The sequence below is a fragment of the Eretmochelys imbricata genome, chromosome 6 (genome assembly GCF_965152235.1).
Source record: "Eretmochelys imbricata isolate rEreImb1 chromosome 6, rEreImb1.hap1, whole genome shotgun sequence".
NCBI lineage: Eukaryota > Metazoa > Chordata > Testudines > Cheloniidae > Eretmochelys > Eretmochelys imbricata.
This window is the reverse complement of record NC_135577.1, coordinates 90228758-90248918: the sequence shown is the minus strand read 5'-3', so window position 1 is coordinate 90248918 and position 20161 is coordinate 90228758. Positions and strand designations below refer to the sequence as shown.

Genomic DNA, 20161 nt, shown 5'->3' with positions numbered 1-20161 from the left:
GTGTCCTTGCACAGTTCTTCAGAAAAATATAAGAAAATCCTGATCGTTGTCCTATATCAGATGCTTACAAATCCTTGAAAAATGGGAACCCACCCTAGATACTCTGAGAATTACTGTCATGTCCGTTAGGATAGACCAAGCCAAAGAATGTGGAACTGTGGCAATAACAGCCCCAGAGCACTGGCTCAATCTGTTTGCGAAGTGTTCTGCAGAGCATTAGCAGTGAGACTTGACTCAAACTCACCTGTTATAGTCCTTAAATGACCTTCTAAATTAGATGCAATAGAACTATCAGTTGCCATGACTTGTGATGCCATATGTGTTTTGGGATAGAATTGTGACAGAAATGGAAAAGACCAGTTGTGGGGGAGGGAGGACTGGTTGAGATTCTCTTTGATATAGTTGGTAAATTTAGATTTGGGAATATTTTCTGCAGGTTGGACAGGCTGTACGTTATATGCACTGAGGCTTCAGGTACTGATTCATTATCCAAACCAGTTTTAATTCCTAAAAGCATTTTCAGAGACTCCCTCTGTACCCTGTTATCTTGGAAATTGCTGCAGAGCCATTAGCTGGAGCATTGCAGGCAGATAAGATCAAAAAAATTAAATGTGGGGGTGAGAAATATAAACACTTGAAAAATGAGGACAACACACATGGCAAATGCAACCAGAGAAATAAGCACTAATCAGGGGCTAGCATGATGCTCCAATTTATTTAATGATCAACTAAGTCTGAGCTTACTGTTGCTTTCAGGGGTCTTTAGGGTACAGGTTTTGCACTTAGATCTTTAATTGGGATCAGGAATGTGGGCCTACATATTTCCAGTCACTTGAAAGATTTTGTTAAAGTAAATCATGCTGTAACAGGTAAATGTAAACCAGCAACTTCTCCCTGGGCTTCTTTCTTCTACATTCTTTCTGAGGGGCTGTTTTCTAAACTGGACAGATGGGCCAGAGAGAACTAAGACTTCTTTACAAAAGTTGCTCCTAGCTACAGACGGTTTAATAAACTCTATTGAGTTGCTGCCTCTGGGTAGGAGAGGGGGCAGTTTTGGGGGAAGTGCTGTGAATGGGCAATGCTTAGGCTGTTGCTATTGAGCAAATTTTGTCTTGGTCTTGAGACCAGGAGCTGTCAGATGTGGGGAACTTTTCTCTTAAATTCTGTAATGGAGAACACACCTATGGTTGAGACTGAAAGGAAAATGACCTGCCTAAGATTAGTTTCTGGCTCCCCATCCTGTATTCAGATTACTAGACTGGGCCCCTCCCATTCTGCTTTACTTAAGTCGTCCGTGCATGGATGCTGAGCCCTGGGCAGTGGCCGCTGCTGCTAATGCTTTTCCTTTCACTCTCTCAGTCTCTGAAAGCAACACGGAATTTTTCCATTTCCGACTGGAGCAAAAACTTTGAAGTGGTTTTCCAGGATGAAGAAGGTAAGGGAACTTGCTCCAGCAGAAACTTTTATGGGCTTGAGGAGGGTGTGCCAGGAGCATACTGAGAGTCACTTGCTGGTCTGGAATTCTGGCTGCCTTGCAACATATCCATCTGTGTCTAGATCCTTCTATGGCCTCCATCCCTGTAGTTTTGAACAAACATTAATGAATATAGCGTCCCAACCCCCTGTGAGGTAGGGAAGTATTATTATCCCCGTTTTACAGATGGAGATGTGAGGCACAGAGACTAAGTGACTTACCCAAGGCCATACATTTGAGTGTGTGGCTGAGTTGGTATCAGAACACACTATTCTTGAGTCCCTGTTCAGTGCCTTCATTACAAGAGCATCCTTTTTTAGAGTTTGCAGCTGGGCTTCCGATTGTGTCACATGTAAATAGTGGCTGGTTTGATATTGGTCACCTGGGTGGAGAAGGGGATGTGAACGTGGTGGATAGAGAGGTTTCACCAGTCACTTGTGTATTTAAATGTGTGAAAATGAATCTCCTGCATTTCATGCTCACTTAATGGATGTGAAACCACAGGTCTGAGTGAATGGAAAATCATTCAGTAACAGGAGTCTGATATGAGCAGTTATAGGAAAATTAAGTGAACGGCCATCTCTGTACTTATTTTCCTGTGATCCCATTCCCAGAGGCAATGCTCTGCCCATCACAGTGACTTAGAGATAAGGATGCTCTAGCCAGAGAGATTATTCTGTTTTTCTGGCAGCTCTGGGTGGGAAGAAGAAATGGAAGAGAGCTGGATGTGGCCCAGAGCTGACCGGTTTTGGACTTATTTTATCTTGTAGCTCTGGACTGGGGAGGCCCCCGCAGAGAGTGGTTTGAGCTGATCTGTAAGGCTTTATTTAACACCACCAATCAGCTCTTTACCCGCTTCAGTGACAACAACCAGGCACTGGTGAGTCCTTACCTTCCTACTTCAGTGGACAGAACTTGGCATGTAGGCATGCTGTCAGCTAAACAGCAAACACATCAAAACAGCCTCTGTGCCTGCCTGCTTTCCCCGGCTGCTCTCAGGCCTGCCCCAAATCCTCCTAAATTGTCTCCAAATTCTTGCTTGGGTGTCCCACCATGTTGCAGAGTTAAGAGCACTGGCTCATAAGCCAGCAAGGTACACCACTAACAGGGAAGTCAAGGCTTTCAGGAACTGGGGTTGGCACTACCTAAGAAGGCCTTATTGGGCAGAAGATGCAGTCTGTCTGCCTATTAGAATCCCTTCCTCCTGTCATGGGGTGGAAGGCAAATTTTTGGGACAATGCATGTGGCTCATGTTGTGTCTCTGCTGGCTGGATTCTGGTTTTTAATCTCTGCTGCTGCGCTCTCTGAGTGTCATTCTTGAGACCCACAACAGCTTTACCTTAAGCACTGGGCCAAATCTATGGTCCATGTTATGAAAGAGGTCAGACTAGAAATGTGATTGTAATGATCCCTTCTGGCCTTAAAAGCTATGAATCTATGTTCAGATTTAGGGTGCAGTTCAAGGGCTGTGAGGGCATCTTCCTGGATGTGGTGTGCAATGTGAATGCCAGTTGGGGTCATTGCTGTCACTTCTGTTAACTATGGCTGATACTGTAGTAATTCTGATCCCCGTCCTTTGCAGGTGCATCCCAACCCTGACCGGCCCCCACATCTACGGCTGAAGGTGTATGAGTTTGCAGGCCGCCTGGTTGGGAAGTGTCTCTATGAGTCATCTCTGGGAGGAGCTTACAAGCAGCTGGTGCGAGCTCGTTTCACCAGATCCTTTCTGGCTCAGATCATAGGACTGCGAATGCATTACAAGGTAAGGCCACACAGCCTTCTGTGCTAAGCCCAGGCTGAAGTGAAACTGAATGTGAGCTTGCTCCCAGAAGACCCAGAATTCCTGCTCAACAGTGTATGTTAAATCTCTCTCTCTCTCTCTCCACCCGCTGTACCTCATCTACCTTTCTTCCTCAGTATTTTGAAACAGATGACCCAGAATTCTATAAATCCAAGGTTTGTTTCATATTGAACAATGATGTGAGTGAGATGGAGCTCGTCTTCGCTGAGGAGAAATACAACAAATTGGGGCAGTTGGAGAAGGTGAGAGGTGGTGGGTGAGGGTGGGACAGTCTCCACTCCTTTCATCTGTAGTAGGAGAGGCTGGGAATTGTGTGGGATGTCCCTGCAGCAGTGGCCACAGAAGAAGAGTGTCAGTAACGTAGGAGTAGGGAGAGGTTCTTCAGGTGGGGGTTTACGCTACAAGGAAGATACTGCTCATCCTCACACACTCTTACACTGACATCCTCGTGTGGCCTCTTGTTTCAGGTGGTTGAGCTGGTAACTGGAGGGGCTCAGGTCCTAGTAACCAATGAAAATAAGATCTTCTACCTGAATCTACTTGCCCAATACAGACTGGCCAATCAGGTTAGAGAAGAGGTGGATCACTTCCTGAAAGGTGAGGTACTGTGTGCTCCCTGCTTGACTCTAACTCCCTGTTCTGGAGGCACTGCCACTTACTCTCTTCTTGTCTTTCAGGTCTCAATGAGCTGGTTCCTGAAAACCTCCTAGCTATTTTTGATGAGAATGAGCTTGAGGTAGGTGCTGCTGATCCTGAGCCTGCCTGCCCACTGACCCTCCTTTTCAGAAGAAAGTAGGGCTGGTTGGGGATGGGAAGCCTCAACACTTGCAAAGTGTGTCTTTCCAAAACCTTCCCCCCCTCCTTCCCTCCTCTCCATTGTGAGCGTATGTATCTGAGGGAGAAGGCACTGAGTGTTGTTTGATATTTCCTTCTTCTCTCATGTATGTGCAGGCTTCAGGGATAATAATGTATCATTATTGTTTATATTCCTAATCAATGGGTATTTGAGTCATGGGTTCAGATGCTCTTAAGTCCCCTGTGGTAGTAGGAAGGCTAGCCAGACTGTGAATGCCGCTTAGGGCAGGTGGAATGATATTTAGAGGACAGGGCCAGTTCCTTTAGGTCACTCTTCTACCATAATATTGAGCCCAGGGCAAGACAGAGAGGCACTGATCAATTTCTCTGCTCCCCATTTAACATCAAAGCCTAGAATCCTTGGTGCATGCATCCTAGTTCCAGCTCTGAGACTCACCGCTTTGCATAGTCTGTCAAGTACTTTGCTTTGTACAGTGGTCATTTGGGCAGCCAAACGTGAGTTCTTGTTTTCTGGGTAGCTGTTACCCCAATCAATTTAGGGTACTTCAAGAGGGTGTGCTCAGTAGGTGACAAGATTCTAGAATAGCAATGGGGTGCATAGGACTCTTAGCCAGTGGTGAGCTGGAGCCGGTTCGCTGGAACCGGTTGTTAAATTTGGAAGCGGGACAACCGGTTCTAAAAGGGCTTCTAAATTTAACAAATGGCCAAAAGTGGCCCCTTAGGCGCTGACTCCGTGGGTGCTCCGGGGCTGTAGCACCCATGGGGAAAATTTGGTGGGTGCACCCACCGGCAGCTCCCCACCCCGCGCCTGGCCCCAGCTCGCCTCCGCCCCTGAGTTACGCTCCGCCCCACTCTGCTTCTCCACTCCCCCCCTGCGGGCCCCCCCCCCCCCCCCCGGTTTCCTGCGAATCAGCTGTTTGCACGGGAAGCCTGGGAGGGCTGAGAATCAAGCAGCGGCTTTGTGCTCAGGCCCGCGGAGGCGGAGCGCAGGTGGGGTGGGGCGGCGCGAGAAGGGCTGCCCGCGCCGCAGCAGGTAACCGGGAGGAGGGGGGTGCACGGGGGAACCGCTCCGCGCCCCAGCTCGCCTCCGCCTCCCTGGGTCTGAGAGTGAAGCCGCTGCTTGCTTCTCAGCCCTCCCAGGCTTCCTGTGCGAACAGTTGATTCGTGAGAAGGTGGGGGGCAGAGAAGCAGAGCGGGGTGGTGCATTCAGGGGAGGAGGCGGACTGGAGGTGAATGGGGCCAGGCGCGGGGCAGGGCAATTTTCCCTGTGGGTGCTCCAGCCCCGGAGCACCCACGGAGTTGTTGCCTAAGGCGCAACTTTTGATGTGATCAGTGGCGGGAGCGACCACTACCCCTGCTCCCCCCAGCTACGCTGCCCTGCCCCTAGGAGCCAGAGGGACCGACCAGATGCTTCCTGGGAGCTGCCCCAGGTAAGCACTGCCGTGACTCCCCCCTCTCCCCCCCCCCGGCAGGTCTCTCTGGCTCTTAGGGGCAGGGTGGGCACCCACTACGGTGGCCCATGAGACCCTCCTGCCCGGTTCTGGAGGCAGTCAGGGGACAGGGGAGGGGGGTGGATGGGGCAGGGGGAGCGGGGGTGGGCCATGACTCCCTCGTGGGGTGAGGAGTGAACTGGTTGTTAATATTTTGGCAGCTCATCACTGCTGTTAGCCCCCTCCTCTGAGTGTTTCCCCTATTTCCTGGTTTGGCAGCTGTTTTTTCCTTCCCTTAGCCTATCTTATATCCAACAGGAGAAGCTGGTACTGCATGAGATACCATCCTATCTCTTGATTGAGATCATGAGGTCTTACTAGATTTGCATATGTCCTGGGCCCAGCACTCTGAGCATCCTGCATGCCTCTTAAGGGCACAAAACTGACTATTGTAACCGGAATAATGGTTGGCTTCATGGGTACTTTGTGCTCCTGTTTTTGTAACTGCAGGTCTTTTTCCTTTCAGTTGCTGATGTGTGGTACTGGAGACATCAGTGTCTGTGATTTCAAGGCTCATGCTGTGCTGGTGGGAGGATCCTGGCACTTCCGAGAAAAGGTAGGTGGGAAGTTTTCTTCTTCCTCCACTGGAATGGGTTGACTGTCTTCTGTGTCACTTGGGCTTCATATGGAGACTGCCTGCTGAAAGCAGGAGAAGCTTCCAGAAAGAAAAACTGGAAAGAACTTGGAGAAGAGCAGAGTGGAAAAACAAGACCTGGGCCTGGAGGTGTAGACACAGGAGAGCAAACTTTGCATTTGGAAAGGGAGCTTACAAAGAGGACAGAAGCCACTGAGGGCAGAACAGGGATGGCTGCACTGCAGCTGCAGCAGGGGAAAGTTCAGCATTTGTATTGAGAAATGAAAAGGCAACTGTAAGGGCATTTCAGCATTGGCCCAATGCTGGTGTTGGGAATCACATCAGTGAAGATGTTCAGGATGATATGCCTATATATCAGGGATGGTTTGAGGATTTTTCAGTCCATATCATTGTGAGGTAGAAGGTTGGCAGCCAGTAGAGATTCCTGAGCAAGTGACCCGGGACTTATTCCAGGAGAACATCCACCCTGATGAGGGGGGCACATGAGACTGTCTAGAGAAGTGATGGGAACTGCTAAAGTGTCCAAGAGGGAAACAAATTACATTAGTGACAGACACTAGAACTGTTCCCCCTTCCAACCTGCCAAGGCATCAGAGGATGTGGGAGAGCAAAAGATTAGCCTAGGGCAGGAAGCAGATATGATTTGTATCCTAAACCTTAATTAGCTTTCCCATTAAGCATTTCCAATAGAGAGGAGCACCTATGGTGTGGGAGATGGATGAGACATTCCTAGCGTAATAGAGATGGGTGGTAGCAACAAGGGGTAAAGGTGGCTGGTGAGAAGTGACTATGCAATTGTTCCTTTTCTGGTTTGCCCTCATAATAGGGGTGACTGTGGCAGTTGGTAGAGCTACTTTCTTGCAAGACATTTTGCCTGCTCTTCTTCTGATAACCTGCCATTGTACTTTTGTGACTCTGCTTCCCTGACCTGGCTCTGCCATTACTGGTCCCTGTCAGGTCATGAGGTGGTTTTGGACCGTGGTCTCCAGTTTCACACAGGAGGAACTGGCCCGGCTGTTGCAGTTCACAACTGGTTCCTCTCAGTTGCCTCCGGGAGGGTTTGCTGCACTCTGTCCATCTTTCCAAATCATCGCAGCTCCAACTCATAGTACTTTGCCGACAGCCCACACCTGGTGAGTGCCCTGTCTGTTGAACTCCCTGCAGCATGCGTGTGGGATTACACTATGTGCTTCTGAGTGGCAAGTACTTCATCTAATGGCATGCCTTGTGGTGAGCTGCCAACACTGCATGCCAAGTGTGTTGGCCCTTCTGAACTGTGAGATGCTGGTAGCAAGCATGTGGTGGGTGGCCTGTATATAATGGGTGACAGATGTGTGGTCGACACCATGTCATCTCACCCAAGGGCAGTGAGCAGCTGGAGGTGCCTGTGGTGGACATTCCCCCACTGCACAAGTGGTGCGTATTAATTATTTTTCTTTTTTCAGTTTTAACCAGCTGTGCCTCCCGACTTATGACTCTTATGAAGAGGTGCACAAGATGCTGCAGCTGGCCATCAGCGAGGGATGTGAGGGCTTTGGCATGCTGTGATTCCCTTTCCCATCCCAGCTTCCTGGCTCTTCAGGGCAAGGCGTAGCTTGTGTCCACTGCTCATTCTTCTCTTCACAGAGCAATGGAGACAGAGCACAGACTCTGTGCAAAGAGGACTGTCGTGTGGTCTTTCCGTGTCCAGAGTACATCACCAAGAGCTCGCCTCACACTCTCCCCTTGCTTCCATCTCAGTTCAGAGTGGTACGGCAAAAGAACTGTGGTACATTTGTCAGGGTGGTGTGGCACTGGGATTTCCCAGGACTCTGTGCCTTTGTCCCTCTGGAAGGGGAGAGAGTCCGTGAGCAGGAGTTGCAGTGTGGCACAGGAGGACGTCTATGTAGCAGCCAGTACTGTAGCTGTTTTGGGCGAGGACCAGCTTGAAGCTCTTTTGGAGATCTGGCATGTGGGAAGCCTTAACACCTTTCCATGCTTTGGCTCAGGTCCTTCTGCTGATGCTCCCCTGTAGCTTATGTAACTCCCCCTGTATTGCATGTCTCAGAAGGGCACAGGCTTGTTTTCCTATTCAGTCCCTGACCCATTAGGGCTTCCAGTTCTCTTCCTCTCACTTGCACTGGAAGCTGCCATTTCTTGCCTTGCTGGAGAGGAGGGAGAGCAGCATCTGCTAGAGAGAGCAACCCAAAGGAACGCTCTCTCTTTAGGGCACAAGCGCTGGCCCAGGCAGTGACACTGTACTACCTCCGCCAAGGGCTGGCAGCAGGAGCGTCCTTCTGTACTGACAGTGGCTGGTACAGGCCTCTGCTACTAAGCTGGAAGAGGAGATTCTCCTTCAGTGAATGTTTCTGATGGTGGTCCTAAAGTTACACAGGAAGCTGTCCCACACCCTTTCCCTTCCTTTCCCTTCCTCAGGAGAGGGGATGGGTATGAGAGTGTGAGCCCTCAATGCTGAGCACAAAAGCCTCTCCAACGTTCACCTTTATGGCACGTATGTAGTATGCGATAGGCCAGCTGGCCAGCAGGCAGCTACTACTGTGTGCAGTGGGCTTCAGAATTACAGTTGGGGTAATGGTATTGGACAGAATCCAGTACCTCAGCCCCTGACATTCCACAGGGTCTTGGCTTCTACCTCTATCACATGGCAGCAGGAGGCACTGCCTGAAGTATGCTGGAGGAAGAGGAGAGTGTTTCCCAAAGGGGTGTTGGTGCCTGGAGAGCAGCTGGCCTTCTCTCCTCCCAATCCTCTGCTGTTCTCTCCCTGAGCACTGTTCCTTGCTGTTCCTTCTAGTGTTGCTGGCTTTCCAGCAGACAGGGTACGAAACTGGAGCGTCTCACAGACAGAGACTGAGTAGCCCACCAGGTGGCATGTTGCACTAACATTGTCCAGATTACAGTTTGGGAGACAGTTATGAGCAGCAAATTTATAACTATCAGGTTCTGTTACCTCTGACTGTCTGCTCAGCTCCTCTCATCCCAGCGAAGTAAAGGGGTGAGGAGTCAAGGATCCTGGCTGGCAATCTTTCCAGTTTCAACAGTGAGGCCAAAATCTGAACAGATAATTGAACTCCCAACTTGCCCTTAAAGTGCATCTCTTCAGGTCAAGAGTGGAAGCACATTGGTGAGTGGTTGGTGTGTGAGAAGAACCTGCACTGCCTGTGCTGAGTGCAGTCACTGGAATGAAGAGGATTCAGGATCCTGGGTTGGGATTTCAATCTAGCATCTCTCCCAAGAGCTAATTTTAGAAAAATAGATAAAACAAAAAATTGTGCCATCACCCTCAGTCCCTTCATTCTGCTGGAGCTGGAGCTGCCCTGAACTGGGCAGGACTTGTGAGGTATGGCTTTTAAGTTGGCTCTTCACTTTTCCAATACAACTTACTAAATACGTTAGGAATCTTGGGAAACATTATAGAAAAATGTCTTTTTTATTAAAGCAGTGTCTTAACCATTCTTAGGGAGCATGTGCATCACATCTTTACAGACGTATAAGCCATTGTGGTGCCCAAACCAGCTGGAACTCCAAGCATTGTCATGGCTCATTGGGATTTCTCAGTCTTGTGGGTTTATTCCCTCTCAGGCACTGAAGTGCTGGGAGACAGCCTGCTAAACAGCTGGTGCAGTTCATCCCTGACTGATCACTTTAGCAGTGGCTGATTTGTCCCTTTTTTAAAACAGGCTCCCTTTTTGTAAGGTTCTGACCTCTTCTGGGGTTCCAACTTATTTGCACTCTGGATGGCTTCTATGGTCAGTGCAGTTGGGGCTCTGGTATACTGTTCCACCCATTCACTGCTCTCCCTAGGGACCAAAAGAAGGTGGCGGTGTTCCTCCGCTCAACTCCTGTTGGTTGGGGAGGCGCAGCGTGGTGCTGTTCCCTCATTGCAATCTTATGTCTTGTTCTTTGGCCTGGCAAGGGCCTTTCGAACCTTGTGGTTATAGGCTTATTCTGCCAATGACATCTTCCTCAGGAATCCTCTCCCTCTTTCTCTAGAGCTGGACTGTTTTCACATTGAGGACTGAGAGGCTGAACACCGAGTAGCTTCATCTGCTTGAAACAGCTCCCTAATCCTCACTGTGGGACAGCCAGCACCCCTCGCCTCTCTGCAGTTATACAGATGCCAAGGATTTTCTTTCAACACAAGTGCAGTCAGAACTGTGGTGGATGCTGTTAGTTCTTATTTGATAACCTTTCTTTATTGTTTCCATAAGCTGTTAGCTGGTCCCATTTCCCCCAGGGCTCCACCACTTCAGCGGTAGAGCCTCTTTGTCCCTAAATCTCTTCCTTCCTCTTCCCAACACATTCACCTTATATGCTGCCCTTACAATGACACCAGTGTGGGGGCAAGGTACGGAATGCACTGTGGTCACCTGTACTGTATGTTTTCTGCTGCAGAGGCTCCTTATTTTAGTTGGTCCCTTAAATATTCCCACCTAATTGAGGCGCTTCAGTAGAAAGTTTTTGATGCATGGTACTATCTCAGACAGATTCCTCACTCTCTGGAGCTGCCGTGGACCTCACAGGGCCTGTCCTCTGCCTGTATTTGAGAGTTATGTTGCATGTTTTAGAAACCAGAGACTAAGAGAGAGAGGCCAGGCCCCAGTTCTAGCTGGCAAGTTCTAAGTGGAGTTCAGCAGGTTCTGGAAGCCCATGGATTTTGTAAATAGTTTGTATAATAAATAAAATATTTTAAAAATGCTGTCTTGGTTTGGAGTTGTTCCTGAGAGGCATGGAGATGACCTAAACTGGTTAGCCTTAGTGGTGAAGAGTCCTCTTCAGATCTTCTAGTTTCTCACCAAGTCTGTCCCCAGGATTGGGCAGGGCATCTCACCCATCCCTCTGATTTCTGGTAGGACTGACTAAATCAAGGACCTGGAAATTGAACTGAATTCTGCAGCAAGACTAGCTGGCTTCTGTGGTGCTTCAGGGCAGCAGGCTGGAAATTCTGCAGCACCTTCTGGTAAATCCAGAAATGAGATTTTTAGTAAACTTACTATACAAATGAATAATAGGGTCAGCTTCTGAGTTAATTTTTATATAAATGCATTTCATTATATTTTGTGCTGCTAGTATTTGCACTGAATTTGCTTAGCTGCATTGTAGAAGTTGTCAGGGGAGAAGCTGGAGGTTTTAGTTGGAAGGGTGGACAGTTGGAGTTTATGGCACCTGGGAAGTTGTGGCCATTTTGGAATGTGGGATATAAACTTAGCATCTGGAGGTTTCTTCTAAATGATCAATTAAATAGTTAACAGTAGACAAAATGTTTACTATTAGGCCTCAGGGTCAACATTCCTTTACCATGAATCTGAGTGTTGTTTTCAGGCTGTCTGCAGGCTAAGATTAACAGCACTATATTTGTCATTATGTTCATGTTTGGAAGATTTTTCTTGTCAACTATAAGAACTAGAAACATAACTAGAAAAATGAAAAGATTATGGAGGGAGTGGATTCTGTGGCAACTGCCTTGTGGGCTTCTGACATCAGTATTGCTGGATGTAATGCTGTCAAAGTGTATTTTGGAATCAGCCCAAAGGCTTTGGTTGAGTTCTTCCCCCTTCTCTGGTAGGTATAGCTCTGATGGTTTGTATAAGTCCTACTACGTGCTGGCAGGTATCCTAATGTGTAATGAAATCGGCATTCCCTTCTCTGACTTTGGCCAATATTTGCCTTTTAAGCTGTGAGCGAGTGCTGGCTGCTGGATAGTGTGTGAGCAGAAGGTGTGGATCCCCAAGTCCCAGCTGTAGCATTGCACGACAGAGTTCCATCTGGCAGCCTTCGACAGGAGCAAGCTCTCATTTTGTCTGGTTCAGAGAGATCTGAGCTCAGTTACTGCAGTGACGGGTGCCATGGAGAACCTAGAGAGACTGAGTCACAGTATCCCCTTAAAGTGGATAAATCTGGGGTTCATGGTGTTCGATCAGGGCTCTCAAAAGTGGGTAAATAGCCGGATACCCCCTGTGGAACGATCAAAATGATTTCCAGCAGTGACTGTGTTCCTGTTCCAGACAAGCACATCAGCAAGCCACATGCATCATAACTAGTGTGACCATGCGAAAGGATCAAGGTAGAGGGAAGAGCTTTTTGAAACACTACCTGTTTGGCTGAACATGAAGGAAAGGGAGCAGCAGTCTGAATTATTTTAGCATGAAGTAGGTTCTAAAGTTTCTGCCCCTCTTTGCAGCAGGTGGTGTGATGTCATCTGGCCATCTCCATTGTCTTGTTCACCAATTCCTTCTGATGTCATGGAGATGGAATGGTGCCAGTGACCTATATAGCCAGGTCTGCAACCTCGGTTCATCCCAGCATCTGTGAGTTTGCCTGGACCTGGGACAGGGCCAGGAGACGTTCTAGCTATGCATGCATCTCACAAGTTCTGCACGCACTAGCCTGTGTTCTTTGTGCCTACAGGCAGCTGCACAAAGGGAAATACTGCAGGCTCCCTGACTGTACACACACACACAGCCCCTTGGCCTGGTATGCTAAAGAGTGAATGTGCTGCTTGGGAACTGCATTGTCTGCAGCATTCTCTCCCCCTCCTAAGTTTTGTCTGCAGCACTAGAAGCACAAAGCACTCACAAGGCATCAGGAGTTTTTTCAGCCGTACTAAGGGAGAGACTGGTTCAGGGAGGTGCTGCTTTGGGGGATTCTCACTATATAAAAGGTTGTTACAAGGAGGAGGGAGAAAAATTATTCTGCTTCATCTCTGAGGATAGGACAAGAAGCAATGGGCTTAAACTGCAGCAAGGGCAGTTTAGGTTGGACATTAGGAAAAATTTCCTAACTGTTAGGGTGGTTAAGCACTGGAATAAATTACCCAGGAAGGTTGTGGAATCTCCACTGGAGATTTTTAAGAGCAGGTTAGGCAAACACCTGTCAGCAGACATGCCAAACCCATGAAAAAAGCATGGAAATTGGGCTTGCTTTTGGCTTAATTGGCTTGTGAGTTGCTTGTTGGCTAGTAGCTTGTTGCTTCTTTTTTTTGATCAGCTCCTGGCAAAGGGGGTCAAGCAGGGGCAACGGGGAGAGAGAGGGGTGCACAGTGGGTCCACCACAGTCCCAGACTGCACACTGGGGGGATCTAGTCACATAGTGTGTTGGGGTTCTTAGGGATTGGCTTGTTTTGGCTTTGTTTTGAAATGGGATTATTGATTTTTGGCTTATTGTAAAAGTTGGGGTGCTTATTTACTGCATGAAAGTTTGCAACTGTGCCTGTCAGGGATGGTGTGGATAATACTTAATCCCACCATGAGTGCAGGTGACAGGACTAGATGACCTCTCAAGGTCCCTTCCAGTCCTACAATTCTGCGATTTTTCTGATTTTTATAATATATTAAGACAGGTTTCAATCAATCTGGCAGCAGCTGTGCCACCTCCTAATGATGCTGTTTGTATCTTCTCTGCTGTGCTTCCATCTCTTTGTGACATTGTGCCAGAAAGAAAGTAAAGGGGGAGAGCCTCTCATCTTACCTTTCCTGAGGATGTGTCAAGGTTCCTTCCCCACTCTGAACTCTAGGGTACAGATATGGGGACCTGCATGGAAGATCCCTTGAGATTTTTCTTACCAGCTTAGGTTAAAAACTTCCCCAAGATACAAACTTTGCCTTGTCCTTGAACCCTATGCTGCCACCACCAAGCGTGTTAAACAAAGAACAGGGAAAGAACCCACTTGGAGACGTCTTCCCCCAAAATATCCCCCCAAGCCCTACACCCCCTTTCCTGGAGAAGGCTTGATGATAATCCTCACCAATTGGTACAGGTGAACACAGACCCAAACACTTGCATCTTAAGAACAATGAAAAATCAATCAGGTTCTTAAAAGAAGAATTTTAATTAAAGAAAAGGTAAAAGAATCATCTCTGTAAAATCAGGATGGTAAATACCTTACAGGGTAATCAGATTCAAAACATAGAGAATCCCTCTAGGCAAAACTTTAAGTTACAAAAAGACACAAAAACAGGAATATACATTCCATCCAGCACAGCTTATTTTACCAGTCATTAAACAAAAGGAAATCTAACGCATTTCTAGCTAGATTACTTACTAGCTAACAGAAGTTGAGACTGCATTCCTGATTTGTTCCTGGCAAAAGCATCACACAGACAGACGAACCCTTTGTTCCCCCCCCCCCCTCCTGATCTGAAAGTATCTTGTCCCCTTATTGGTCATTTTGGTCAGGTGCCAGTGAGGTTATTTTAGCTTCTTAACCCTTTACAGGTGAAAGGGTTTTGCGTCTGGCCAGGAGGGATTTTATAGCACTGTATACAGAAAGGTGGTTACCTTTCCCTTTATTTTTATGACAGCATGTGATTATGGGGCCTGTAGAAGGAAACCCGTTAGACTAGAAAGCAGAGTCTGGTAGATTCTGCTCAATTTGCCATGGAATCCACCCTTTGCTGCAGAATTCTGTGCCAGAATCTTGAGTTTTCCATTAGAAACTTTTAATTTTTTTTAATTTATCTCCTTCCCCTCCTCAATAGGTTCTGGGCCCTAATGTGCTGTGCAGTTACATGAGAAGCCATTATCTCTGCTCTGAAGAGTTTACAATCTTATTGTAAGATGGGAGGGGTCACCATGCTAATTGTGTTACTCATTTCAGACCTAACTGATTACAAATCTCCATTTAAAAAAAATGTAGCTGAAGATGGTCTTGGAATTTTCCAGGTGCTGGACCTGCTAGGAACTTTGGAGTATGCCATTGCCTGAGTCTTGGGGTACTGCACACCGGATCCAAACTCAAGGGAGAAAGCTTTGGCAGCCTTTTGCTTCTTTTGTAAGGCGTCAAACAATGTGAACAAAGAAATCTGAGTCCTTGAACTCAATGAGAAGCTAGAATTGGCCTAATGTTGCTCAGGAGAGTTTTCTCAGATGTCAGTAGAGGCCAGGACGAGATGGAGGCAGTTCTTTGGAGGAGAATCTCTGGCTGTATCTTTGGTGGCCACGACCTGACTTCTCTCTCCCTCCCCACTCCAGAGACAACTCTCCAAATAAACTGGAGGATGGTACAGCTGTTCAGTGAATTTCAGGTTCTGTCATACTAACATTTTTTATTTTACAGAGACCTCAAAACTGATATTTTTTTTTTAGACTGGTCTTAAAGACCTTGTGGACTAAATAGCTGTCATCCTGTGCTCCACTGACTGAATTGTGTTGATGCATCAGTGGGTCATGCCATTTGTCACAATGACGAAAAAATACACAGAAGAGCTATAGAAATGCTACTCCTGGGGGAATTTTGCTCCACTGTGCATGCACAGAATTCATGTCCCCCGCAGATTTCTTTGTTTCTCCACAGAAAAATGACTTTCTGACAGGGAAGTAAAAGGAAGCTGCAAGAGCAGTCATGCACCACTCCCAAGCTGCGCAGGTACATCGTTTCAGGCACCCGGAGGAGCCGGCGGAGAGGTAGATTACCACAGGGCTGGGGACACCCCAGCCAGTGGCTCCTACCCTGAGCTCAGATCAGCTGCTAGTCCTGGCTGGGCTGCAGGCAGGAAAGGACGGGACTTCCTCTTCCCCTGCAAGGAGTGGCTGGGGCTGTGTCAGACCCACCCCCAGAAACCTCCCACAGCTGCAGCAAGCTCAGTATCCTCCCCTGCTTCCTGACCCCATCACTCCTCAGCTGTGGGGGGAGAGGTCACTGTACGGGGAACTGCTCCTCCATATACCCAAACCCCATGCATCTGGATCTCCTCTACCCAGACACCCTCACCAAGCCTCACCCCGTATACCCAGGACCGTCCTAGCCCTCCATACCCAAACTCCACCCCATTGCACCTCAACCCTTGCATCTGGAGCCCCCTTATACCGAGACCCCCTGCATCCACTCCTGAACCCAGACCACCCCCTACTGAGCTCCCTGCACTTAAACCTCCACCCTGATGAGCCCCCCACACCACTGACCCCTAACTAGCTGCACCCAGACAGATCACCCCACCAAGTCCCACTCCCCCAGCACCCAGACCTCCCTGCTGAGCCCCCCCACACCCAAACCCCTCCACTGAGCCCCAGCCACTTTCAGCTGGAAGTCCCTGCAGAGTACCATTGCCTCTGCATCTGGAAAAAAACACCCCCCAACGAGTCTCAGTGCATCCAGATCCCCCCCCCAGGTCACACCTAGACCCCCCACTGAGCTGCCTGCACCCAGATTGTCCCACACAGAATCCTCTCACCCCACACGTGGATCCCCCCACACTGAGCCCCTTCCACACTTGGATCCTGCCTGGTTGAGCCTGCCTGCCCCACACCTGGTGTGCTTGGCGCAGAGGGGCAGGGCCCCAAGGTATTTCTGGGGCAGGCTTAGGTTTTGTGCTGTGTCAAGGTCGGGTGCAGCCTCACCACTGAGTCCATGTGGGGTGGGGAGGCTGTAGGGTGATCTCCCACTTTTGTGTACCCAGTGGCCTGTGCTCCCCACTGCCATGTTGGAGCCTCTGCATTTGTTTATTTATTGACAAATAAAACTTGCAGAATTTTAAAATATTGTGCACAGAATTTTTAATTTTGTGGTGCAGAATTTTTAATTTTTTGGTGCAGAATGCCCCCAGGAGTAATTAAATGGCTGTAAAACAAGCAATGGGAAAACCCCAAATGTGAGATGCTCAGGGTTTGTTTAGAGCAGAAGCCTAATGTTCAGGTACTTATTCAAATCTATGGAAGCCCCTGTCCTCACAACCCTCCCCATAAAAGGCCCTGACTCCTTCCTGCTATTTACTTTGTGAAAACCTGGTGGCCTGCTGCCCTCAGCAGGTATGATTGAAGTGATCAGCAGGCCCCTTCCCACCCCCATGCCAACGTCTCCTCCAATCCACCATTGCCTGACCTCACATCCCTTCCCATTCTCAGTCTCTTCTTTCTAGATACTTTATGGCCCTGTGACAATAATAGCAATTGTCTAGACTAGAAATTAATATTAGGAAAATATTTATTTTTTTTAGCACCTTTAAATGTGATTTTATAAGCTCCCTTTGTTCTCAGCCAGCTCTCTGGACCCTCATGGACCTTATGCCATATGGACCACCGTTTGCTAGTCACTAGCGATAAAGGGAGAAGCAGTGAGACTTGGTGACAGCTTTGATGGAAGAAGAACATCTCTCTAAGATACAGCCTTTCTTGTCCATCCACAGAACTGAAATTTGTCCAGATTCTCATCGTGTGTCCTGATTGCTGCAACATCCTTTTCTCTGGCCCTGACAATTGCAGTCTTGCCCCACGCATTTCCATTTAGAATGCTGCTACTAAGATCACTTTCCCATTCTGTTGCTTTCACCGTGTCACCTGTCTCTTTGCATCCCTCCATTGGTTCCCCTTCTCTATTGCATCAAATGTAACCTACTTGTCGTCATTTTCCAAGCCCCTTCGTGACCTATCCCCACCTTACCTGTCATCTGTCAGTATCGAAACCTCGACTCCCACCTCCAGCTGACCCATGATACCAACCTCCATCTCCTACTTGTTAAATTTTCAAACAAGGACCATAGTGCTTTCTCCCATACTGCCACTCATGCTTGGGAGGAGCTCTCCATAAACATCCTCAAAGCTATCTCATTATACTCCTTCAAAACCCTCTTTTGCCATGATGCCTACAGAACCCATATCTATGGTTAGATTGCTGGTATACTGGGACCGCAGCTTCTGATGGTGACCAGTATAGTTTCTTGTTTCCTTGTACTCCCCCAATTTTCTGTCTGTACCCATCAGTATTGGATGGGCCAATGGGGCCTGTACCCAGGCGCCCCTGGAAAAACGGGTGCCCTGGCGCCCCGACCCGCTCTGTCCGCCCACCCGGTGCTCATGCTGGGGAGCAGGGTCAGGGTGCGGAGGCTTCCCCCGCACCCTCGGCACTCCTGTCGGGGAGTGGGGTCGAGACATGGGGGCTTCCCCTGCTCCCCGCCAGGAGTGCCGGGTGGGCAGAGCCAGACAAGCGCCCTGATCCCGTTCCTTGGCAGGAGTGACTGCAGGCAGAAGGGATGGGGGGAGACCCTCTCTTGCTAAGGTCCAGGACCCCAAAAATCCCTAATCCACCTCTGGTACCCATCTCTTTGTAGCTTGCTTTAGTCTTAAGAGTGTAAGCACTTTGGGGCAGGGACCATCTTCTTATTCTTTTTGTAGAGTGTCTAGCCCAGTGGGGTCGCCCGGTCTATGACTAGGTCTCTGAGGCTTTGTGGTCTGTTGAAAAGGTATAATACAAACCTCAGTTAAGCAAACTTTGGAAAATCTGGCAAAACCTTGCCATTAGACCTTGAATTTTTATTCTCTCAGGTCTCTGTCCTATCTCATCTAAAAAACCTTGATGCCTGGATAATTCTTGAATAGTAGTAATTCATAATTTTGCGGCCTTTAGTTAGTACAGGTCATACTAGTATTAACATGCAAGAGCTGAGTTGAAGATGATTTTAAAGCTTAGGGGACAGGGACAACAAGAGATTCTCCTAGTAACGATTCAGCCTCTTCTAAAGTGACTTTCAGCACAACAGTGGAAAGTTTGTGCCTTGGTACTCTAACTTCTCCACTTTGACACACTTCCTTCCCTGACGGCACAATAGAATCCTAGAAATGCAGGACACTGAGCATGAATGTCTACCAAATTAAGAGCTCTATTCCCCTGTGCTGAGGGCCCATACCTGGACCATACCCGTCAGGTGTTTGTCTAACCTGTTCCTAAACACTGTGAATGACGAGGATTCTACAACCTCCCCTATAACCTATTCCAGTATTTAACTATTCTTATAGTTAGAAAAATTTCCCTAATATTTCATTTAAATCTCCCTTGCTGCAGATTAAGCTGATTACTTCTTGTCCTAATTTCAGTGGAAATAGAGAGCAATTAATCACCATCCTGTTTATAACAGTCCTGAATCTGAGATTTTTGCAGCTGATGTTATCAAGCTATCCTGCCTCGAGAAAGAATGCAGCAGTGAGCAGAAGGATGGCCAAAAGGGGATGCAAGAAAGGAGTGGTAGTAATATCCCCTAAAGCAGGGGTGGCCAAACTACGGCCCACCAGCCATTTTAATCCAGCCCTCAAGCTCCTGCTGGGGGGGGTGTGAGGCTTGCCCCACTCTGGCGCTCCAGCTGGGGAGCAGGGTCGGGGGCCGCTCCATGCAGCTTCTGGAAGCAGCGGCATGTTCCCTCTCCAGCTTCTATGCGTAGGGCTAGCCAGGGGGCTCCGCACCACAGGCAGCATCTGCAGACGGGGCAACACACAGCAGAGCCGCCTGGCCCCACCTCCGTGTAGGAGCCAGAGTGGGGACATGCTGCTGCTTTTGGGAGCTGCTTGAGGTAAGCGCTGCCTGGAGCCCGCACCCCTGAGCCACTGCCCTGGGACCCTGCCCCGTGCCCCAGCCCTGATCCCCCTCCTGCCCTCTGAACCCCTAAATCCCAGCCCAGAGCACCCTCTTGCACCCCAAACCCATCATTCCCAGCCCCACCCCAGAGCCTGCACCTCCAGCTGGAACCCTCACACACACACCCCACTCCAACCCGGAGCCACCTCTCGCACTCTGAACTCCTCATTTCTGGCCCCATCCTGGAGCCCACACCCCCAGCTAGAGCCCTCTCCCGCCCTGAACCCCAGCCCCAATTTTCGTGAGCATTCATGGCCTGCCATACAATTTCCATACCCAGATGTGGCCCTCTAGGGCAGGGGTGGGCAAACTTTTTGGCCAAAGGATCATAGCATATCATTTCACGTCTCACGGAGAAGCTCCCATTGCAGCAGCTTGACCACCAGAGGGCCACCTGTGATTGACTTGAGAAGACAGGTTTCAGAGTAACAGCCGTGTTAGTCTGTATTCGCAAAAAGAAAAGGAGTACTTGTGGCACCTTAGAGACTAACCAATTTATTTGAGCATGAGCTTTCGTGAGCTACAGCTCACTTCATCAGATGCAGCTCACGAAAGCTCATGCTCAAATAAATTGGTTAGTCTCTAAGGTGCCACAAGTACTCCTTTTCTTTTTGACTTGAGGTGGTGTAGTTCATTCTTTTGGAAGGAT

The 20161-nt window shown here is 48.6% G+C and overlaps 1 protein-coding gene across 3 annotated transcripts in view; it reads left to right on the top strand.

Annotated features, from left to right (window-relative positions):
* The window catches only part of AREL1 (apoptosis resistant E3 ubiquitin protein ligase 1), a 57776-nt gene that overhangs the window by 17485 nt on the left and 20130 nt on the right, over nucleotides 1–20161 (top strand). For 2 of the 3 annotated variants that reach the window (XM_077819133.1, XM_077819135.1), the window contains 9 exons: nucleotides 1360–1435; nucleotides 2245–2354; nucleotides 3057–3236; nucleotides 3392–3517; nucleotides 3743–3872; nucleotides 3953–4011; nucleotides 6048–6137; nucleotides 7134–7309; nucleotides 7622–10872. In XM_077819133.1, coding sequence (XP_077675259.1) covers nucleotides 1360–1435; nucleotides 2245–2354; nucleotides 3057–3236; nucleotides 3392–3517; nucleotides 3743–3872; nucleotides 3953–4011; nucleotides 6048–6137; nucleotides 7134–7309; nucleotides 7622–7724 — 1050 coding nt within the window. In that variant the 3' untranslated portion in view covers nucleotides 7725–10872. Of the gene's footprint in view, nucleotides 1–1359; nucleotides 1436–2244; nucleotides 2355–3056; nucleotides 3237–3391; nucleotides 3518–3742; nucleotides 3873–3952; nucleotides 4012–6047; nucleotides 6138–7133; nucleotides 7310–7621; nucleotides 10873–20161 lie in introns of those variants that run through there. The other variant, XM_077819134.1, reaches the window with a different exon arrangement.